At 37.8% G+C, this 22776-nt stretch overlaps 1 protein-coding gene across 1 annotated transcript in view; it reads left to right on the top strand.

Annotated features, from left to right (window-relative positions):
• TMEM2 (transmembrane protein 2) overlaps nt 1–22776 on the top strand; it is a 74031-nt gene that overhangs the window by 22950 nt on the left and 28305 nt on the right. The window contains exons 5-14 of the mRNA XM_008583250.1: nt 2851–3020; nt 6769–6957; nt 8646–8815; nt 9698–9907; nt 10249–10454; nt 10595–10664; nt 13543–13671; nt 16505–16593; nt 20523–20654; nt 21781–21816. Coding sequence (XP_008581472.1) covers nt 2851–3020; nt 6769–6957; nt 8646–8815; nt 9698–9907; nt 10249–10454; nt 10595–10664; nt 13543–13671; nt 16505–16593; nt 20523–20654; nt 21781–21816 — 1401 coding nt within the window. The remainder of the gene's footprint in view (nt 1–2850; nt 3021–6768; nt 6958–8645; nt 8816–9697; nt 9908–10248; nt 10455–10594; nt 10665–13542; nt 13672–16504; nt 16594–20522; nt 20655–21780; nt 21817–22776) is intronic.

Below are 22776 nucleotides of genomic sequence, written 5' to 3'. Positions count from 1 at the left end.
TTTTTTGTCTTTTTCCGTGTCCGGCAACGGTTCGCAACCCTCAGTGTCGCCCCCGTACTGGACCAGGACCGGCAACGGGATCGCAACCCTCGGTGTTGCTCCCGCGCCTCGCTCAGCCAGTGAGCGGGAACCGGTCTGTATGTGGGATCTGAACCCTCGGGCGGGAGCGCTGCCGTGCTTCCTAAGTGGCGCACTATCCAGTGCGCCACCGGGCCGGCCCAAGACTGTAGAGTTTAATGATTTTTCACAATGGGGTATGTGGATAGCCACCCCCCAAATCAAGAAATAGAACATTGCCAGCTGTCCAGAAGCCCCTTCCTGCTCTGCACTAATCACTCGCTCCCCCACCAAAGGTAACCACTCTCCTGAATTTGTGGGATACACTAACATCTAGGTTTGCCTGTTTTTGAATTCATATAAATGGAAGCAGAAAATACATCATGTTTTTGTCTGGCTTCTTTGCTCAATGTTATGTTATTGAATGTCGTACATGTTGCTGCCCATAGTGCTGGCTCATTTTTGTTGCTGTTTATTTTCTATTGTATGAATATACCACAATTTATTTACTGATGGACTTCAATTATACAAAATGAGCCAACTCTATATGCACATGTACACGTGTTTTCTTCCCTCAAGTCTTGACGCGCGTGTACACGTATTTCTATAATCCATAGACCTAGGAGTAGAAGCATGGTCTTTTCAAAGTTAGCGACCTGCTTTGTTTCATTATCCAATCATGCCAGGGATTACAACTTCTTTTTTTTTTTTTTTTTTTTTTTTTGTCTTTTTGTCTTTTTTCCGTGTCCGGCAACGGATTGCAACCCTCAGTGTTGCCCCCGTACCGGACCGGGGACCGGCAACGGGATTGCAAGCCTCGGTGTTGCTCCCGCGCCTCGCTCAGCCAGTGAGCGGGAGCCGGTCTGTATGTGGGATCCGAACCCTCGGACGGGAGCGCCTCCGTGCTTCCCAAGCGGCGCACTATCCAGTGCGCCACCGGGCCGGCCCACAACTTCTAATTCTTCATGTGTTATTGTTCCTAGATTTGCTTGATCATTAGCTGTGAATATTTTGACTTTCTTTGGTTCCTCTCCCTATTGTTTTCTAAATTCCCTTGAAAACATAGCTACTGAATTGACAGAGGAATTAGAGTTGTGATCTTTTGCCAACCTTCCATTGCATTGACATTATCTCCAATGTTCATAAACACATACCCCTTTGAAGATAATGTTCTAGTGCATTGAAATTTTCCTCAAGTGGAGGAGGGCAGTGGGAGTGTTTTGGAGATACCGTAAATAGAATAGAGCATTGTTTTATAGTTGCTGAGGCAGTTCTGGTAAATAAAGGAAGCCTCTGGTATTCTTCCTCTCTTTTCCTCTCCATAGGAGATAATAAATTGAGACATTCTTACTTGATTCTTTCTGCTGTATCAAGGGATATAAATAGAGCTGTACAGCACTGTCAGCCAAAGAGTGGCTAAGCCACACCGGGGCGGCTGTGGAATTTATAAGGGTGTAGGCATGCTTTGGTTAACTTTTATCTGTGAATATCCAGCCATCTGTTTGGCATAGATTACATTCGGTATTTTTTTTCTAGAGTAGGAAGTTGACATTTTTCCTTTTATGTTTTAAACTGGCAGTCTTAAGGCAAATTTTCTGGCTGTTTTGTTATTGTCCATTTTCTTTGATTGATTTTGGCTGCCTGAGCAAGTCCCTCGGACATATAGGATCACAGAAATAAAATGGTGTTTTCAGACACATTGCTTTCAATAAACAGACATAGGTATGTGAAATTTAAAGTCTGTTGGATAGTAATTCTATAGCTTTGACTTAAGAATGTTAAGAAACCTTTAACTCAGTGGTTCGCAATCTTGCCTGCACACCTGGACTCTGAAAAATCCTGATGCCTGGGGTGCATTTAGATCATGCATCAAGATCTCAGAAGGGAAGGACCTGCAGGCAATTGAAGTGCAGTCAAGGTTGATAATTACTACTCTGCTCTAATCTAGGTGTTCTCAAAGTCCCCTGACAGCAACATGAGCCTCACGTGGGAACTTGTTAGAAAAGCAAATTCTCTGGTCCCACCTCAAACCCTTAGAGGGTGGGGCCTCCCACACTTTTGTGCGCCTCCCCCCCAGATGATTCTGATACTTACTAAAGCTTGAGAAACACTTCTCAAACTCAGTTGGTTCTCAAGTCTAGCTGCTCCTTCAAATCACCTGGGAAACTTTAAAAACATACTATGGTGAGCCCAATCTTTATTTTTAAATTATTTTTTAATGTTTTTGGTGGCTGGCCAGTATGGGGATCCAAGCCCTTGACCTTGGTGTTATCAGCATCATGCTACCAACTGAGCTAACCAGCCAGTGCTGGGCCCAATCATTAGATATTATAATTGCATTGATCTGGGATAGGGTCTGAGCATCGATGCATTTCTCAAGATCTCTGTATGATTCTATTATGCAGTTAGATTTTTGAGAACTTTGTAGAGAGTAGTTTAAAAGAGCAAGTGATAATCATCTTAAAAGAAAGAAAATAAATGGATCTGTGGCCAGAATGAAATGTGAATGCGATGGGTGTGTATTGAGGAAGTAAGTCAATGATTAATAGAAATCACGGTCATCAGTGTTTCACCTGTAACAGAGCTGGACAAACGAGTGTTTAAAAACCAGGTGTGTTTCCTTCTATGACGGTGGCAAGCTCTGGCATTGCAACCTTATATGGAAAAAGAGGCTTAGGGATTGGCAAAACTGAAATATGAGAATTAAATAGCACTTTGCCATAACATCTTTGTCAGGGATTTGGGTAGGTACTGTGACAAGTAATGAAATGCACATGCTCTTTTTCCTTCTAGGCAAGCTTGGGCTTTAGTTGGTGTCATTGATGGTGGAAGCACTTCTTGCAACGAATCTGTGAGGAATTATGAAAATCATAGCAGTGGCGGGAAGGCTCTTGCCCAAAGAGAATTTTATACCGTGGATGGTCAGAAGTTCTCTGTGACAGCTTATAGTGAGTGGATCGAAGGTAGGTAAGACATTGGTTTTGTGGCAGGTTTTTTTCTTTTGAAGTAGTATTGTATTCAAATGACAGTCTGGTTGGATTTCTCAATCAATTGAAGTTGAAACTTATAGCTTACCTACAGTACTTAATCTTTTAGAACAAAGTCCAGTTGGGGTGCCCAACTAGAACAGGTCATTCTTTAGTTCAGAAAGCAATCTCTGGGTTTGGTGTGAGGAAGTGGCGTCTAGTATGGATGAGGAAGCTGGAATCCAGCCCCAGCTTCCTGCCTCCAAGGTTACTGCTGTTTCTACCCCACTGTGATTGCCTCTGGCAAAAAGCAAATGTGGGAGAGAAGCATTTCTTAGCAGAAATTTGGTCCTGTAAGTGGAGTTCAGTGTACTGCCTCTAGTAAGATTCCAGACCTCAAGTCAAGCTTTCCTTTGTAGGAAATGTTGTGTTTATTTGCACCTTACTGATAACTACTCATTTCTGGAAGACGATATGTCAGGCTAGGGCCCCAGAGACCCTTCAAACCCATTGTACAGACTGGGTCACTAGACCCCTCAAGTGCCAGACTGGGTCACCTGACTCCTCATGTGTCTGGCTGGGTCACCAGACCCCTCACATACAGGTCCATGAATGAGGTAATTGGAAAGATCCCAGGAGCCATTGGCAGACAACACTGAGCTTAGTCTTAAGCTTCTTCAGCAGCAGTAGCAGCCTGGGGGCGGGGGACAGTGTGTGTCAGAGCCACTCATCCTTTATACTTAAGTCCAATAACCCAGGACACCTGTGTACAAGTTAGACAACCCAGGAACACCTGGGTGCACGTGCATATTTACATAAGATGCTCGGCAAGACTCTGAACCCCTGAGGGATCCTGACCATTTATCTTCACTTTCCCTACAGGGTTACATTGTAGCTATCTGTTGTAGGATATTTTTTGTGTCCCATGTTCTCAGTCATTCTTACTTTCTGGATGAGGTGAAAATTCTCTGCAGGGAGCAGGGAGAATGAACTTCCTTTTTTACTTCCAATTCAGTGGTGGTAATAGCAGATAATCTTAGGGTTTTCTTTTCAAGCCAGAATAAAGTAAGGAATTATTGAATTGTACACATTTTTCCCACAGACCCTTCAAACCTGTTGTATAGACTGGGTCACCAGACCCCTCAGATGCCTGGCTGGCTCACTAGTCCCCTCACATGTAGGTCCACGAGCTCTATAATTGGGAAAGGTCCGGGAGCCATTGGTAGATGACACGAGCTCAGTCCTCAGCTTCCTCAGTAGCAGCAGCAGCCTCCAGCAGCAGCGGCAGTGGCCTCCTGGATGGTCCTGGGGGCCCTGGCAGCAATAGCAGCTTGTAGCAACAGCCTCCAGCAGGAGCAGCCTCCCTGTGCTCCCCCAGGTTATCCCCGGGGGCAGGGGCACCATGGTTCTGAGCTACTCACCCTTTATACTTATGTCTGATAACCCAGGACACATGGGTGCGAGTCAGACAATCCCGGAACACCTGGGTGCACATGTGCTGTTATGTTAGACAATAACCAAGGAACACCTGGATGCACATGCATATTTACATCAATTGCTCGGCAAGATTCCAAACCCCCGAGGGACCCTGACCGTTTATCTTCATTTTCCCTACACCTGGCATTTTTTTTTAAAAACAAACAAATTCTAATGACCTTTTAGGTCAAAACTTATCTAGTAGTCTTTTTAAAAAGCCTTAATGGAATTTTATGTAAGAAATGGATGTTTCTGAATTGTCCTTTTTTAGGGGAGTTTTTTTTTTGTTTTTTTTTTTGGTAAAAATCTGAAATTTTGGGTAGTGATTGTTGCTGCCATGAGGTTTTTGATTATCTTTATTCTTAAGTCATCTGTTTTGATTCTTGGGAAGGCAGGATAATAAAGAGGTTGAGAAATTGGGCTCTGGAATTAGATTAGCATTCAGTCCGGACTCTAGCATTTTTTAGCTGACCTTTGGTTTTTTCACCTCTAATGAATGTAATAGTGACTATCTCTCACGGTTGTTTTGATGAAAGGTTATTATGCATGTGGGGTTCCAACAACTGTTAGCTATTGTTGTAATTGTTAGAGTTATTATTATTAATATTATTATTTGGATAAAATTCCATTATAGGTTTTAGTATCTAGATGCAAGAAACATATCAATAAAACGCTTTAGATTTATTAGGTACTTTTTTGTGTATGATTTGTAGAAACAGACAAGCAGGGTAGATCAGAGTCTAAAAAGATTCAAGACTTGCCCATGTTAGGTTTTATCTGAATAGCTGGCTCGAGACTGTAAGGATATCTGTATTATTCCTTGTTTCTTGCCTGAATTTCTCTCCTTCTGAGTCTCCTGACTTAAGTAAATGCGTTCTTTTGCTCATATCATTGTCCCTTAGAGTTAGCATTGTAAAGTAGCCCCAGAGCATCATGCTATTCGTTAGAAAGACAGATATTTATTAAACAGATAGCTTTTCTCTTCTTGTATTGGCGGCTGGCCGTATGGGGATCTGAACCCTTGACCTTGGTGTTATAAACGCTGCTCTAACCACCTGAGCTAACCAGCCAACCCCAGACAGCTTTGAAATGTGGTATTTTTATTCTCCATCAGTATTATGAAGTAGCTTCCATCCATTCCGTACATATTTCCATTAAACCAGTTTTTGGCTTATGACAGATTGTGCCGTGGGTGTTCTAGAAGCAGGAAACACTTCCACCCTGGATTGCATGTAAAAGAAGAATGAGTAATGGAGAAGCTGGATCAGCTTTTCGGTTTTTGTCTGCCGAATTGGGAATCAATTTAGAGTTTGAAAGGAGATATGAGGAGAGATCAGTAATTAGTAGTCACTAGATTGCATAATGTACATCATCTCAGGAAAGGAGCTGAGTTAGACAGGGGCACCATCATGTGACCTCAGGTCACATTGCAGGTCACAGTCATCCATTCAGCCGACATCTGTGGATTTGTACTATGAATGAGACAGACGAGTGGATGCATAAATGGGTGTGCTCTGCTGCCTTTGCTGATGTGACTTCCAGGGAGGTGAGCTGTCCTCCCATTGGAAAGGAATGAACGGTAGCAGAGAGACTACCATGACAATACCAGAGAGAGGTTGCTTCCAGCAAGCAAGTTTAGGAAGTCTTCAAAGATTGGCCTGAACTTTGTAGAAAGATGGACAGTATCTTGGTTGGTGAATAGTAGTGGAAAGACATTTTAGGTAAAGAATGAATCGTGAGCAAAGGCACAAAAATGAGGGATTTTCTGAGGCCAACTTTTGTTCTGAATATTAAGATTATATGTACATTAAAGTCCTGTCTGTTATCTTTTGCTTGGATCAAATTGAACTGTTGGGTATTTATTACAGATCTATCCTGTTCTTGGCAACTTCTATCCAAATATGATACGTTCTTGCTATATATTAAGATGGTTTGAGGGCAGTACTGTAGTTTTAGCACTGAGTTGAAATACAATAAGAGATTTGGGATCAAGAGCCTTCTTCAAAATTATAAAACAGTAGTTTATTAAAGTGATGTCTTTTATACCATCATGGCTAGGAGTGCATGGGGCTTTCTCCCCTGGAGGGCAGGGTTCTATATTTTTATATTTTTTTATCATTCATATCTGCAGAGTGACTGGGACATGGTTAGCATTAGTAAAAATTCGCTGAATGGTGTTTATCTTAAATTTTGATTTGTGAATCAGCAAGAGGGTTGATTTAGAAAAAAAGTCTGTTAATGCATTGCTTTCTTGTTTTTTTTGGTTTAGGTGTTTCTCTTTCAGGTTTCCAGGTAGAGGTTGTAGATGGAGTGAAACTTCATCTGCTGGATGACGTTAGCGGCTGGAAACCTGGAGACCAGATTGTGGTTGCAAGCACAGACTATTCTATGTACCAAGCAGAAGAGTTCACTCTTCTCCCCTGTCCTGAATGCAGCCGTTTTCAGGTCAAAGTCAAAGGTATCAGACTACTCAGAGTATTTCTTGGGAAACACTCTTTTCTTGGGATTTGTTTCCTGGAATCTTTTTTTCCTTCCAATCATCATCATCTCCATCATCAATGTCAAAGGTCTTCGTAGTGCAGTGCATTGAACACTAGACCCCAGAGGATGTTAGATAAAAGTAGTTATCGAGCAATATTCTTGCTGTAATGATTCGTAGCAAGCAAACCATTGTTTCTGTGCCTTGGTATTTTTGTAAAAAAAAAAAAAAAAAAAAAAAAGATGTGGACAAGATAAATTGATTTTTCAGAGTCCAGTTTCTTCCTTATTAATTTTCCACTATCAAAAGATAGTAAACTCAACTATCAATTAGATCCATTTTTTAGTAGAAGTCTTTCTTAATTTAAAAAAAAAAAAGGTTTTTGATTGCCTTATTTGCATGACAAAAAGTAGATCTCACTAATAGTTAAGGAACCAAGTAGGTGTTTTCATAAGACTGTATTTCCTACCATAATCTTGAATAATACATTTTTTGATGGAGAATAATACACAAAGGGATTGTTACCATAAGCTGTGTATAGAAAGAATGGCTGACATTTACCAGGTACTTACTCTGAGCCTGGTATGAGGCAGAACCTCTTTGTACGTAGCTTCATTTATGAGATTCATTGTTCATTTCACTCATTATATTGCTTTTCTTGCTTCTTTATCAAGATTATACATTTGTGGTAAAAAACAAAAGATTTTACAGTAACTGTTCAATAAGTGCTCTGTTTTTCGGTAATTTAGAGTAATGGGTAATTTAGAGCTTTGAAGTTTAAGAAAAAATTTTCTGCTTTGAAAAAAAAAATAGGGTGATTGGCTCACTTGGCACTTTTCTCCTTTTTCTCTGTTTCATTCAGTGTTGTACTTTTCCTTTTTCATAACATGGTATAAGCGAATACAAACCAGAAAACAAAAAAATACCACCACTACAACAAAAATAGGGTACCATCTGGTATTATTTTTTTTTGGAAATTCCCACGCTTGTTAACAAGTGTACGTGATAATGAATCTCCATGAGCTCAATTCCCATGATTTATTTGTATTTTTCCTTCCTGAGTTAATAACATCAGAGAGAAGCTCATCATTAAAGTACTTCTAAACTTACAGCAGGGTGGGAATTTAAAAGAATGCCTAACATTAAAATAAAAAGTGGGAAAGAAAATATAATTTCTGTATTGGTAATGTCCAAATGCAGGTTACTTTGGCTTTGAAGTAGAAGCACAAACGATGTGACACCCTAACTTCAACATCTGCAAAACCATTTGTTTTCATGACTCACCGTGCATTTGGTGGTTCTTATGCCCTCAGGGGGGCAGAACAAGAGCATATGGACAGGAACTAGAGAGAAAGATGATAGTCAATAGATTCCAGATTATTAGTGTTGTTCAAGGAAGGGTTGAGTTCCTTTGGGGGTAGCAAGCCCTGTGTCCTGCATGGGTTCCAGAATTGGAGGGAAAATTGGTAGTGAAGGGTCAGGCACTGGGTGGGTGGGTGTACTAGATTATCTTTAAAATCCCTGCATCCTGGGGTTGTTTGACTCTAAGGTATTAAAAAAGGGGAGCAAACATACCTTATTGACAATGTCTTGGGGTTATAAAGAGGAATGTCTTTTTGAAATAAGTTTCATATTTTCTTTGTTCTAATATTCTTTTTCCCAACCAGAAACCCCTCAGTTCCTGCACATGGGTGAGATCATAGATGGTGTGGACATGAGAGCAGAGGTTGGAATTCTCACCCGGAATGTTGTGATCCAAGGAGAAATGGAAGACTCGTGCTATGCAGAAAATCAGTGCCAATTCTTTGATTATGATACCTTTGGAGGACATGTCATGGTAGGCAAAAGGATTGGATGATTTATTTGAAATCCTGGTTGCTAAATATATGTTTGAAGAAACTTTCCAGTTTTAGAATAAGACATATATGGATATTAAAAAGAAATATTTTATTTCTCTTTCAAATGATAAGGAAGAGGTTTTAGATAATTAAAAGAGAACATTGTACTTTCATTTAATTGACCTGGACCTGTAGTTCAACCATTTAAGAATTGTTCAATGAAGAATTAAATCAATGTAATTGGAAGAAGCAATTATACAGAGACAAAGCAATGAATGTTCTTGATATCCATGCATGTAATTTCTGAAAGAATCAATTGTTTCTTTTAAAAAGGTGATACTAATAAAGGATAAGCATAGTAGTATGCACATACGAAGTATGTTTCTATAAAAATATTTTTTATGCAGATTTTTATTCTGTAAAAATATAAAGCACTTACTATATGGTAGGCAGTATTTTTGATACTAATCTATTGGACTTCTGGGCTGCATTTTTGGCTACATGTGTTTTAAAGTCACTTTCTGTACATTGAGTAGGCTGTGGTTTCTAGCAGCATTTCCGTTACACTGATTTCCAAAATGTTGATCAGTGTTATTCCTTGGTTCTTAGTAATCCTGGTATTATTGAAAATCCAGTGTTTAAAAATATTGAGAGTGAAAATAAAAAAAAAGTCTGTTAAGTTGGTAAAACTGCAGTGTTATAATACCAAGGTCATAAGGGGTTCAGATCCCTGTACTGGCCAGTTGCCAAAAAAATAAAAAAAGAAAAAATAAAGGTTTTAATATATATTCTCCTTCAGATATTTTTTATTAAAACAATATTTTTTGCTACTTTCCTGGTCTGAAAAGTATCAGATTGATTTCATTTACCTTGTCTCATAGATAAAGAAAAATTTTACTTCAGTCCATCTTTCTTACGTGGAATTGAGGCGCATGGGTCAGCAGCACCTGGGACGGTATCCTGTTCATTTTCACCTGTGTGGAGACGTGGATTATAAAGGAGGGTACAGACATGCGACATTTGTGGATGGCCTGTCTATTCATCACAGCTTCTCGAGATGCATCACTGTGCATGGAACCAATGGCTTGCTGGTAAGTAGCCTCACATTATGTGCATGAGCATTACTGAAACAGTTAATCCTCATGACTTCTCAGTTATATATAAGTAAGCTGTTTGACCACATGCCTTACTCTATCCTGTTTTTACTGAGAATTCTGCTATTTTTCTGTCTGAAGGAAGCCTACATTTTTAACTACTCAGATTGTCCTGTTTAGAGATCAATAAAACCTGTCATTTGACGTTGTCCATTCTGCTAAGATTAAAACTCTTTTTGTATTTGTACTGAGCATGTGCTGCTCAGCTGGAGAACACTTGTCACTTAACTCACAATCAATCTTGTTACTAATGACATGATACACTTGTATTTCTGCAGATAAAAGACACCATTGGGTTTGACACACTAGGTCATTGTTTCTTTTTGGAAGATGGTGTTGAACAGAGAAATACTTTGTTCCACAATCTGGGACTCCTCACCAAGCCGGGCACACTCCTCCCCACTGATAGGAACAACTCCATGTGTACCACCATTCGAGATAAAGTGTTTGGAAATTATGTCCCTGTGCCTGCCACTGACTGCATGTGAGTAACTGGCAGAGAGAAAAAATTCATGTGTGATAGTCAAGGCCTTTGACTTTTGGCAAAGATGTTTTGGGGGAAGTTTTTAGTAGGCAGGATTTTTCATGAAGAATGTTTAAATCACCTTCAAAAATGCCTTGCAGGGCTGTTTCAACTTTCTGGATCGCTCATCCCAACAATAATCTGATTAATAATGCAGCTGCAGGCTCACAGGTAAATAATATTAAAGTGTTTTCAGATGTTTTATATTGTTCATGTTTATAAATTTCTTGGTTTATATGGATGTAATGTCACGTGTGCTAAAATAACCCAAGCATGACATTTCCTAGTACTGTTTGTTTAATAGACAGCAGATATGGTTGAGATCGTCCTTCTGTTTCTTCCAAATCCTTTGTGCTGCTTAGTATCTGTGAGTATAGTAAGACAGATGCCAAAGGGGTGAAAGGAGCTGGGCTAATCTCTATGTTATGTCATCTCCAGAGTGTATTTTTAGTGCATTATGTGCAATCGTTTTGGCTTCTCATATTTAAGTCACATGTGGCCAAGTAACTGATCATTTCAGTTTCTAGTGTTGATGAACAAAGAAAGCTTTAACTTTTTTTTATGGGAATGGATTATTCTGTAGAAGACTGTGACAGTTGTCACTCTGGTAAAGGGGCACATCTTTGTGTTATATACACTTGGGGATTTTATCTCCATAGTAAAACAGCTGAACTCAACTAATGTGCCTTGAATTAACAATGTGCCTTGAATTGAAACACACACACACACACACACACACACACACACACACACACACACACACACACGAGAATAATTTTTAAGAGAATAAGTGAAACATTTTTGGATGGTAGGAATGTCTCCCAAATAAACTGGGAGAAATTTACATTTATAATTCAGTCTGATTTAATGATTTTATTTATAATGTAAATAAATCTTTTAAGACATTCTACCATTGAGATTGTAACAGTGCCGAAAACTACAGTATAGAAATATGACCTTGGCAGCAATACCGAAATATTCATATTTGTACATCATGACTATTTAAAATTTTAAGAAGGAAAGAAATATGTAGCATTGTTTCCTAGAATGAATGAAAAGATTAGTTGAAGGGTTATTTTTTTGAGATAAAAAGAATGCAGGCATCACTGGGTGATGGTCGAACTCACATCTGTAATTTTTCTTAAAAACATAAAACATAACCTGAAGGTTCCTGTCAGTTGAAGATTCTTATTTGACGGGGAGAGGACAGGACATTTGATCATTTCAAGTTTTTATTCATTCATTTTCCATCAGATAATTTTGGGGCCTGTATGGGGTCTGTGCTGAGCATTTCTAATTGGAAAGTGAGTTTTTGAGTAAAGATGACCAAGAGATTGATAAGGAGCCTTACCCGGTATCATCTTCTGATCTATGTTACAAGTCAACAGCCAGAGCAAAGATTCCTTTCAGCTCTTTTCAGAAGTCAGGGGTTGAAGACTAAAGCAAATTGCATATAGTCTATGGAAAATGCAAGGTGAGGTTGCCAGATACCCTTACTGGGGCTCATGTGAGAAAAGAAGAAAGCATTTCATGTGTGTTCTTCATTTTCATCCTGTGAGTTATTTCTTTCTTTTCTCTGTAGAGAAACTGTTCATGTAAGGCTAATGTTGGCAGGGCTTTTCCTCCCCAAGTAAATCAAACTGTTTCTTCATTGTACCTTTCCACTGCCTTTCACAAAGCTCCCTTTACCTGTTTTGACACCACAGTGTTTGTTTAACAGGAAATGCTACCTTCTTCCCTTCCCCCCAGCCCCATCCCCGAACTCAGTCCCAACCTGGGAGGGACCATTCTGCCCACAGCTTACAGGGATGTGGTATTCAGCCTTCTCGCTAGATCTTCAGTCTTCTTCCATTGAGTCGTCTGTTTTGTGCCGAAAAGCATTGAGGTGGCAAACATTTTTCAGAGTCGTTTGTTTTGTTAAGACCCATTTGTAAACTGTTTTTTTGTTTGTTTGTTCGGATGCTGGCCAGTATGGGGATCCGAACCCTTGACCTTGGTGTTATAACATCACGCTCTGACCAGCTGAGCTAACTGGCCAGCCCTCATTTGTAAACTTCCATCCAGGAAAAATGTTATATATTGTATTCATTTTAATATGTACTATGTATGCTTTCCATAATTCACCTCTCCCCTATGCTCCCAAAGGACTTTATTTGTTACAACCAATATAGTACTTATTACATATGTTATGTTGTTTAAGAATAGTCTATTGTACACCTGTACATAGAGGGCACCAAATAAATGTGTGCTGAATTTGGATTAATATCATCTTTTTACACTTAATTTAAGGTTTTAACAAGATGTTTAATCAAAGTTCCATAACGTGAAGTTGTCCGTCACATTGGGCTGATTTCTAATTCAGTTATAAAATTTAAAGAAAGGTCACAGGAATTAAGAACATTTATTTTCATTTTCATGTCTTCTTTTGAATGTCAAAAATTTTTAAACTGTTCTGCTTCTGTTATGGTGAGTAATACTGAAATTGAACAGACAGGGTTCAGACTGAGACAGCATCCTGATTCATACATGTGGTGGTTTTTTTTCTTTGGCAAAACTTGCCTCAGGACAGGAAGGGCATTCGAGTTGTTTGAAAGAAGTCAGTGAACTCTGCATGTCAGCAGACTGTTGTTTAATAGGCATGACTCATCTATTGATCAGATTTGGAGGTAAACAGAAAAAACCATGTTGCTTAAAGGCTGTGCTGTCCTGGTCACATGGAAAGAAAACTTATTTGGTTCTAGTTATGCATAACTTAAGTAGATAGTGATGGGAAAGTTGTTTTAAAAGTAAATTTTGGTATCAGCCAATTGTTTTTATCTTTTGTCTAACCCTGCAAGCAAAATTAAATTCGCTTTAAAAATGCATGATATAACTGTCTTGAGGGTGATAGATGTATGCACAACTTTTTATAGTCAACTCTGAACCTGAAACAATGAAATTTAGTGTTATAAAGATTAAACTTGCTTGTAAAGCTGTTAGTTTATGAGGATGTATCATAGACCAGCTTTATTAAATAAAGCTTTTAATGATCTTGCCCTTTCAATTGTAGGATGCTGGAATATGGTATTTATTCCACAAGGAACCTACTGGGGAATCCAGTGGATTGCAGTTCTTAGCAAAACCAGAACTGACTCCATTGGGTATATTTTATAACAACAGGGTCCATTCAAGTTTTAAGGTAGGTTCCTAAGGTTTACCGATTAGTACATATGACTTACAGGGTAAAGGCTGGACTACTGTGATTACGTCTTAGTCCATTTTGTGCTGCTATAACAGAATACCACAGACTGGGTAACTTATAGTGAACAGAAATTTATTTGGCTCTCCATTCTGGAGGCTGGGAAATTCAAGATTGAGGGGCCAGCATCTGTTGAGGGCCTTCATGCTGTGTTGTCCCATGGAGGAAGGGCAAAAGTAGAGTGAGAAAGAGCAAGAGGTAGGACTTGCAGCCTCAAGCCCTTTTGTAATTGGCATTAATCCATTCATGGGACTGGAGCCCTCATGACCCAGACACCTTCTATGAGGCCCCACCTCCCAACACTGTTGCACTGGGGATTAAGTTTCCAACACACACATTCAAACCATAGTGGATTACAATGTCAGATTTTGGAGAAATGTCAGATTTTGGTAGAACTTGTCATCAGAGAAAGTAATTTGTGATTTAAAAAAGCAGACACTCAGCCCTTTCACTTTCAGGTTATACGAGTTATGTACAGCATTCCATGTATACACACATAGGTGTGCAGAACACCCATGTATGTGTAATCTGAATAGTAATGTAATGAACTTGATCCATGTCCACATCTTCTCTCTCATTCCTTCCCTACCTCCCTCTCTCTCACCTTCTTTCCAGACTTTTAATATTGCATGTTTCTAGGGTGCATGCGTTAGATAATATGCTTCTGGGGGTTAATAAGCATACTTCCTCTCCTCTCTTTATTCACAGCGGCTGGTAGAGTGTCCTATTGGGCATTTAGTATTAATTATGCAAATAATGAAATACTGTTTAAGAATATTTGACCTAATTTAAAGTGATACAGATCAAGAAACCTAAAGGCCATTTAGGTGCTCCAATTTCCATGATATTTGGCACTCATCCCCTATGTCCCTGGTGATAATATACTTGGTTCATTTTCTGCTCACAGGACACTGTAATATTTTCACTGTGCATGTAATACCCAGATCTTTTAGCCTGATGTGACCCGCATCAAAGTTTCATTAATACTTATGATGCTCAGAGGATCCTTTAAAAATCTAAGTGTGCTATAATTTTTTTTTTTTTGGCAGCAGGCTGGTACTGGGATATGAGCTCTTGACCTTGTTGTTTCAAGGCAGTGCTCTAACCAACTGAGCTAATCAGCCAGCCCAGTGTCTTATAATTTGAAGAGCTTACAATCACTCGATAAAGACTTGAGAGAGGAAAAACCTTTACACAGGACTATGATTTTGTGAGCTGAATAGTTGACGAAGGCTAGTAATTATTGAAAGTAGCATTTCAAAGTAGAAATCCTCAAATTTTAAAAATTGTAAGTGGGATAAAAAACACCTCATTCTAGTTAATTTTTTAATATCATATATCATGATGACATGTAGCAATCTTTATTATTAAATAAGAGTATTGAATCTAGATAATATGAGTAGATGATCAGGTCCTAATTTGTTAAATCTGGGAATTACTTTCTGGGATAATACTTTATAGTGAAAGGAAAATTGAACCCTTGGAGTCCTCAAAAAGAAACCCGTCATCTTTGGATCACTCCTAAATACACACACAGACACATGCACACACGTCCAACCCCTGTGGCTTTGATTGTGTTGCCTCTTGAATCTGTATCTAGTTCAGATTAGTCATGTTGATCTGACTGCCTACTGAATACCATTTGAATGTCTCATGGGCACATAAATATAACATATCCAGAACTAAAATCCTTATTTTTAGGTCCAGACCTATTCCCGTACTCATATGTCTATTTCAGTGAATAAAGCCACTAGTCACCTAATTGCCCAAAACAGAAATATATAAATTTCTATTACTGTCTTTTCCTCAAAACCAGACCTTTTATCAATTGCTCAATCAAATCAATTTTACCTAATAAAGAATTCTCACTCTCATTTCCTTTGTTACTACTGCTGCAAGTCAGGATCATTTTAATTTCTTGCTGAAATCATCTACATTTCTTCTCTCTCTCTCTCTCTCTCTCTCTCTCTCTCTCGTGCCCCTTTCAATTCATTATCCATCTTGTAACTCAGAGTTGTTTCCCTTAAAATGTAGTTGGTTGCGATGCCTTTATTAAATCCCTGTTTTCTTGACTCATACAGCATATCAGCTCTGTGATCTGGCGTTTGCACCTCTTTATCCTTCCTTAACTTTCCTCCCTCTGTACATTCTTGTTAGTCCTACTATGGTTTTCTCTTTTTTTCCTCAGATGTTCCATGCTCTCTCTCATCTCCAGACTTTTGTATGAACTCTTCCCTTGGCTAGTTCTCCCTGTGGGTTCTTCAGCTGACTCCTGCTCAACCTCTGCCTGGCGCCCCGACCCTTTTATTCTTTTGCTTGGTTAATTCCTCCTCATCCTTCAGGTTTCAGCAGATCACGTCTTTTAGGAGACATTTCCCGAATCTTCTCACTCCCACCCACAAAGGAAGGTCTCATCTAAGTGCCTTTCCTTGCTGCCAGCATCATCTACTTCCATATGCTTCTCAAATTTGGTTTAACTGTTTAGTTAATTGTATGTCTTCCTGCTGGTTTTGGTGTCAGTAACAGCAAGGATCATATTTTTATTGTTAATGTATAATGCTTGGAAGGATAAATGCAAATAAGTATTTGTTGAATGACTGAATGTGTAAAATTATAAAAATATCCAGGAAAGTGGCTGTTTTATACAATGACTTTGCTTTGCTGTTCATTCCCCTCTTCTGTTTTTGGTAGAAGTGATAAGCCTAAACTTATTTTCGTAAATCATAAATATAGAGGTAACTTGGGATTTGTATCCATTTTTTATTTTTTTCAGGCTGGCTTATTTATTGACAAAGGCGTCAAAACAACCAACTCTAGTGCTGCTGACCCAAGGGAATACCTCTGTTTGGATAACAGTGCACGGTAGAGCTGTTTCTTTCAAATCACACTCAAGTCATACCTTTCCAAAGCCAAACTTTCTGAGTAAAGCACACTGTGCTCTTTTCTCCATTAACACACTTAAAATGAAATTTTAGAAGTTTGCAGAAGGGTTTTAGAAAAACACTTATTCTGCTGTTCCTGGTCACATGGCTGAGCTTTTTATCTTACTGAAATGGCAAAGAAGTTGATGCTTTTCTCCTTTTTCACAGTTACAAATTGATGTTAGAAAGGACTGCAGAAAGAGAAAGAAAGAACAGAGATTTGTTGAAAAAGGTTCCAAATGTGGTGTAAAATAGAGTATGATTCATTGAAAACAAGTTAAACTAAGATGGTTTATTCTATTTCCTGAAAACGAAAGCATATAGAACTTATTCTTAGTGGTCAAAATGGAACATTGCATTGAATCTATCTCAGAGGGAAAGGTCCCAAATTTGATGACCAGGCTGGTTCTGGTTCAGGTGTTTGTAGCCTCAGATTCACATCATAGCCAGACTTTGTTATTCTCTCTCTCTCTCTCTTTTTTTTTTTTTGGTGGCTGGCCAGTATAGGGATTGAACCCTGGACTGTGGTGTTATCAGCATCACATTTTAACCAACTGAGCTAACCAGCCAACCCCTGTTACTCTCCTTTATGACCACAAAATATGGTTGGGAAATGGATCAGCATTTTAGCAAAGTTCTCTTATGGGTTGTACGTGAGCCAAAATAAATAAAATGTCTCAGATGGAAATAAAATTTTCTGGAAAAGAGCAATTTAAAGTCATATTCGGTAGAAACCATGTGCATATTATTTTTCTATACTTCAAGTTGGTTCACCATTTTATGGAGTTGAAAGGGTGCTAGATTTGATAGGCTCTGTTGATAGACAAGAAAAAAACTACAAGCTTGATTGCTCATAATGGAATGGGGTAGTAGCCGCACTGTTGGTTGGTGAGCCTAAGTTAAGTGCGAGGCAGGATCTCTGTGATGCATTACTAAGGCATGAGGTCAGGAGAAAACTGGAAAAGTATAGTTGGTAAAATTACTCATCAGGATGCCTAAAAGGTCAAGTTGAGCCTGAAATATTTTAAAGCAATCTCAAATGATCTCAGTTGGCATTTGAGAAGTCCAGAAACTGTAGGCCTTATTAAGTAAAACACAAGGTCCTGAGTACCTAATAGCTGATCAACATATGAAATGTAAAAATAGAAGAGATAAACTTAAGAAGAAAAAGGAATGTATATAGATGACAGCAAATTATGAACAAAGAAGAGAATATTAGCTGACAAAATGAAAAAATCTATGTTAGAAGGTTGCTGATGCCTTTTTAGTTTAAAGAAGTAGAATAAGTAATGTGTACTTTGCTAAGTTATTGTTGCCAGAAAAATCCTTAAACACACACAATTGGCTCTTTTCCCTGTGTATGTGTGTGTATATGAATAGATGAGTAAATATATTTAAGAATCCATTGGTATTTTTATTAGACTTGACAATAAAATAATTTACCCATAATAGCTTAAGAAGTTCTTAACCAGATGTGTGTATGTGATACTGTGAAAACAGTAGTCTTTCCTGCTCTCCATTATTTCTCCCAGCAGTTTATAAATGCTTATAAATGCAGTTTATAAAACCTACCAGTTTATTGGTAAGGAATTGGACTCCATTTGGAAGTTGTTATAGCAAATAACTGATTGTAGAAGAAGAGTAATAAGACATTTGGCACTTGTGTGTGCATTTAATTTTGTATAAACTAATGTATAGAGTATGCCCATATGTATTCATGTAATCCAGACATGACTAAAAATGATAAAACTAATATAAATGAGTAATAAACTAGCCTATGAATCAAACACCAGAATACATTCTGTTCATTAGAGAGGAAGTTGACTCAGCAGTAAATCAGATGAGCTTTTCCTTGTGTCTTCAAGATGTGAAATTACAGGAATCCAAAGATGGGAAATTTGAACTTAAGAAAGCTCTTGATTTGAAATTGGGGAATTTGACCTGAAAGTGAAAGAGCATTAGAACCAACTAGTACATTTAAAGCTGAGGACAATTAAGGGAGGGTAGGGAAGTATGCTAAAAGCTCATAGATGATGATGATGAAAAATTGGGGAGATTACCTATATTTTCTGCACACCAAGTGGGAAAGATGAAAATAAAGGGTATCAGAGCAAGTGGTCAGTGACTGATTTATATAGATAGGAAGTTCAGAAAAGATGAGATGGTTATATCAGAGAACCAGGTATTGCTTTATAGTACTTTTTGTTTGTTTTTTGGCTTTCTTTTAGAACATTGTGTAGTTTCCTTTCCAGAACTCTTCTATCTGCTTGATATTACATAATGACTGCAAAGCTATTTGACAGTAACTACAATGCCAGAAGAGTAGATTTTGGCTTAGAGTCAGACTTTGTACTTAGGTCAGCATTTGTTAGAGTGAGGGGATCTGGGTCATATAATCTAAGGGTGGAATATAACACTCTATTATATATCACTGCTATTGCCCCAGCCTACACCACCACCATCTGCCTGAAACACATAAAGAACTTCCAGACTGGTCTTCTTACAGTCCATTCTCTATAGTCGATTGTCCAAATAGCAGCCCGTGATCTGTTAAAAAAAAAAAAAAAAAAAAAGAAAAACTCAGTTACATCTCTTCCCTGGTTCTGTGCTTCCATTGACCTTCCATTACCTCCCATTGCATTTTCAAGGAGGAACCACATGCTTTCCTGCACTTGCCCCCCTCTCTGTCCTGTCTCTCTTGCTTCTTACTCTCCAGCCGGCAACTCACACCTAAGGACATTTGCACTTGCTGTTCTCTGTGCATAGCTGTTTCGCCCATCATTCACATTTAGTGAGCACGTGCATGTGCCAACAACTCTGATACTAGCATCATGCAAAGGATATTTCCTTACTGTCTGATTGAAAATCTCAATCTGCTGAATTGGTTTTTGAAAAGCTGTCTAGTTTTCTTTTTCTTCCCCTAGCTTTGTAAGATTAATATAGAAATGGTCTTCATTTTAGATACAACAATCACAACAATTCCTTGAACTTCAGACAAGTGAACAGATATGATGTGTTGGGGCTGGGGAGGAGAGAGAAGGGGGGAAAGAGGAACTGGTAAAGGGACATGAAAATCAACTGCAATGTATATTGAGAAGTTAAAATAAAAATAAATAAATAAAAATAAATAAAATAAAAAATTTAAAAAGGAAGAACAGTTTTTGTTTTTGTTTTGTTTGTTTTTTGGCGGCCAGTCGGTATGGGGATCTGAACACTTGACCTCGGTGTTACAACATTGCTCTCTGACCAGCTGAGCCAGCCCCTAGTAGTTTTTTACACCAGTTTCTTTGATGTTTCCATTAAGTTTCTTGTAAGTGTTTTAGAGGGAGGAGAAGGAAAAGGCAAAATTCAATCTTATAATAAATAAGTCAATTGAATACAGTCTGTTTTAAATTTAGACATTTTCAAGATGTTAATCCTAGTTTTATCTCCATATCCAAAATATTTATGCAGTGCACAACTCAAGTTCATGTATATATGTTGAAATATATGATTAATTTGTTCAATAAGTTTTTATTAGTAACATATAGCTTAAAACTTTGTGAGGACATGCCAGATTTCTTGAGCTCAGTTTTTCTTGAAAATTATTTTCATGCTTATAATGTTCTGCAATGTCCATTCTGTACGTTGATTTAAAAAAAATAACAAAGAAGATATGAAAACAGTTCTCTGGAGTCTTGTGTAAATAAATGTAATTTAAAAAAAAATTTGAAATATGAATAATTAAGCTGTGTCTTAAGAGTTTTTGGTTTGATCAAATTTAAGTTCTCCTTCTTGACACTAAAGGTTATGATTATAAATAGCTAATTTCTATTGCATTTTTATTACTTTTTTTAAAAAGTTGCTTTTTTGTTTGTTTTTAACCTCCAGATTTCGGCCTCATCAGGATGCAGATCCTGAAAAGCCACGTGTCGCTGCTCTGATTGACAGGCTCATTGCTTTTAAAAATAATGATCATGGAGCTTGGGTCAGAGGAGGAGACATCATCGTTCAGAATTCAGCGTAGGTATTCTCTACAAAGTTATTACCCGATGACAGTAATGTATTTATTGTTAAGGATTTTTTTAAAAAAAGACAGCCAGTAGAATAAAAGTGTGGTGGTTGTTCCTGGAATATTATTATTATTATTAATAGACAGGACATAGACAGGACAAGCTCTGAGGAACTATGCTAGAGTTAACAGACTGCAAATGTTTGGAATCGTCTCATTCTGGTGCTTTTATTGGAACTGAACCTGTCTGGTGACATGAGAGCTTTTTGATGAGATTGAGCAGAAACTGGGAATTTAACTTTATATAACAAGCATGGTCTATGTCAGAGAGCTAAATAAAGATTTTGAAACTACCTGGATTTTTTTCCTTCCTCTTGGAAACTCCTTAAAGTTTTTTAATGCTCTTCCACTGCCATTTAAAACAAAAGCTGTATAATTCCACCGTAATAAGTCTGTTGACTTATGTCTTAACATGACTTTAGGCAGTAAGCATCTAACTTTTTTTTTCCCATTTGTATAATTTTAGGAGAGATCTGATGCATGTTGAGCTAAGATTTGGCATTCAACAATCTAGAAAAAAAGGATTTTTTTTTTTTTGGCACTGACATTAGCTTCTTGGCATTTTACTGTCATCTTTTAGTTTTATCATCCACAAAGGTGATTGTAATTGAATCTGTAGAACTGGCTTACGTGTCATGTTGAAAAGTTTTGAAGAGAATACCATGATCTATTTTTTTTTAAATGATAAAAATCATTACAGCTAACAATTATATTCTGCTTACTCTATGCTAGGCACTATTTCAAATCCTTGAAATTATTTAGTATGTTTGATGCCCTCAAATATTCTATGAGGAAGGTTATATTATTATTTTAACTTATAAATGAGAAAACATAGGGAGAGACAGGTTGAGTAACTTGTCCATGGTCTAACAGCTAATAATTGGCAAAGCCAGGATTTGAACCAGGTACCTTCACTGCAGATTCTGTGCTCTCAGTTATTGTGAAGTGAAATTTTTGTGTGGTCTTTGAGAGAGTAAACATTGGGATTTCCTGGATTTTGTGATAATTAGGTATTGAGAGAAATACCTCTTCTTATATTATGTGATGAATTAAAATTCCTTCTCTTTTCTCTTATAGATTTGCAGATAATGGAATAGGATTGACCTTTGCCAGGTTTGTAATTGCTTAAAAATACTTTGATTATTTTAAAGCTGTAAGATAAAGTAACCCTTGATATATTTTTTTCTTTTTTCTTTTTGAATAATGCACAGTGATGTTTTATCATTTATTACCATTAAAAAAAAATTAGCATCCTCTTCCTAATGCCACTAGAGGGCCAAAAATACATTCTTATTGATTAATTGAATTCGTACCAAAGTAGTAGGTTAATATAGCTGGAACTGCACAGAAGAAATGGATTAGGCCTATAAAAATTTCTACTTAGAAAAAAATGCTTGTGATTTAGACTAAAGTTCTTAAAAAGTAGGGGGAAAAGAGAAAGGGAGTAAAAGTAAGGAGAATATTAAAAATCAATATTTCTTTCTTAGTAGCTGTTCTAATTTGGCAACAGTCTTTAAGAACTTAAGTTTTTGTGTTATGTATTTTTCTCCAGATAATAGTCAATCTAATTGGCACGTTAAACATGCTCTTCATTTAATAGTATTCGGGGCAAGTTTGTTCCTCATCTGCGATGTTGTTGCTTTAGACTAATCAGTTGTTAGTGCTAAATTAAATTTTATTTGTTTATATGAGGGTACTTCAGAAAGTTCATGGAAGGATTCATGTTATCTTTTAATTCCATTTTCCATGAACTTTTTGAAGTACCCTCTTATAATTTGTAAACCTTTTGTTAATTTAGAAGAGGTATATTAGTCCATTTCAGGTGCTTATAATAAAATACCTGAAACTGGGTGATTTGTGAAGAGATTTATAAAGAAAATGAGATTTATTGCTTACAGTCCAGGGAACAGAGCTGGTGAAGGCCTTGGTGGTGATGGCAGGGTATCACACTGCAGAAATGGTGGAGCAGAGAGAGTGCTGACCTCCTCACGCACTCTCCTTTTAAAGCCCACCAAACCATGCTGCTGACCATCGTTACTAATCCATTTACTACAGCATGTGTTACAATCCAAT

Source organism: Galeopterus variegatus, unplaced genomic scaffold, assembly GCF_000696425.1.
Source record: "Galeopterus variegatus unplaced genomic scaffold, G_variegatus-3.0.2 Scaffold2868, whole genome shotgun sequence".
Lineage (NCBI taxonomy): Eukaryota > Metazoa > Chordata > Mammalia > Dermoptera > Cynocephalidae > Galeopterus > Galeopterus variegatus.
The sequence above is the reverse complement of the archived record's forward strand: the minus strand, read 5'-3'. Positions and strand labels throughout refer to the sequence as shown.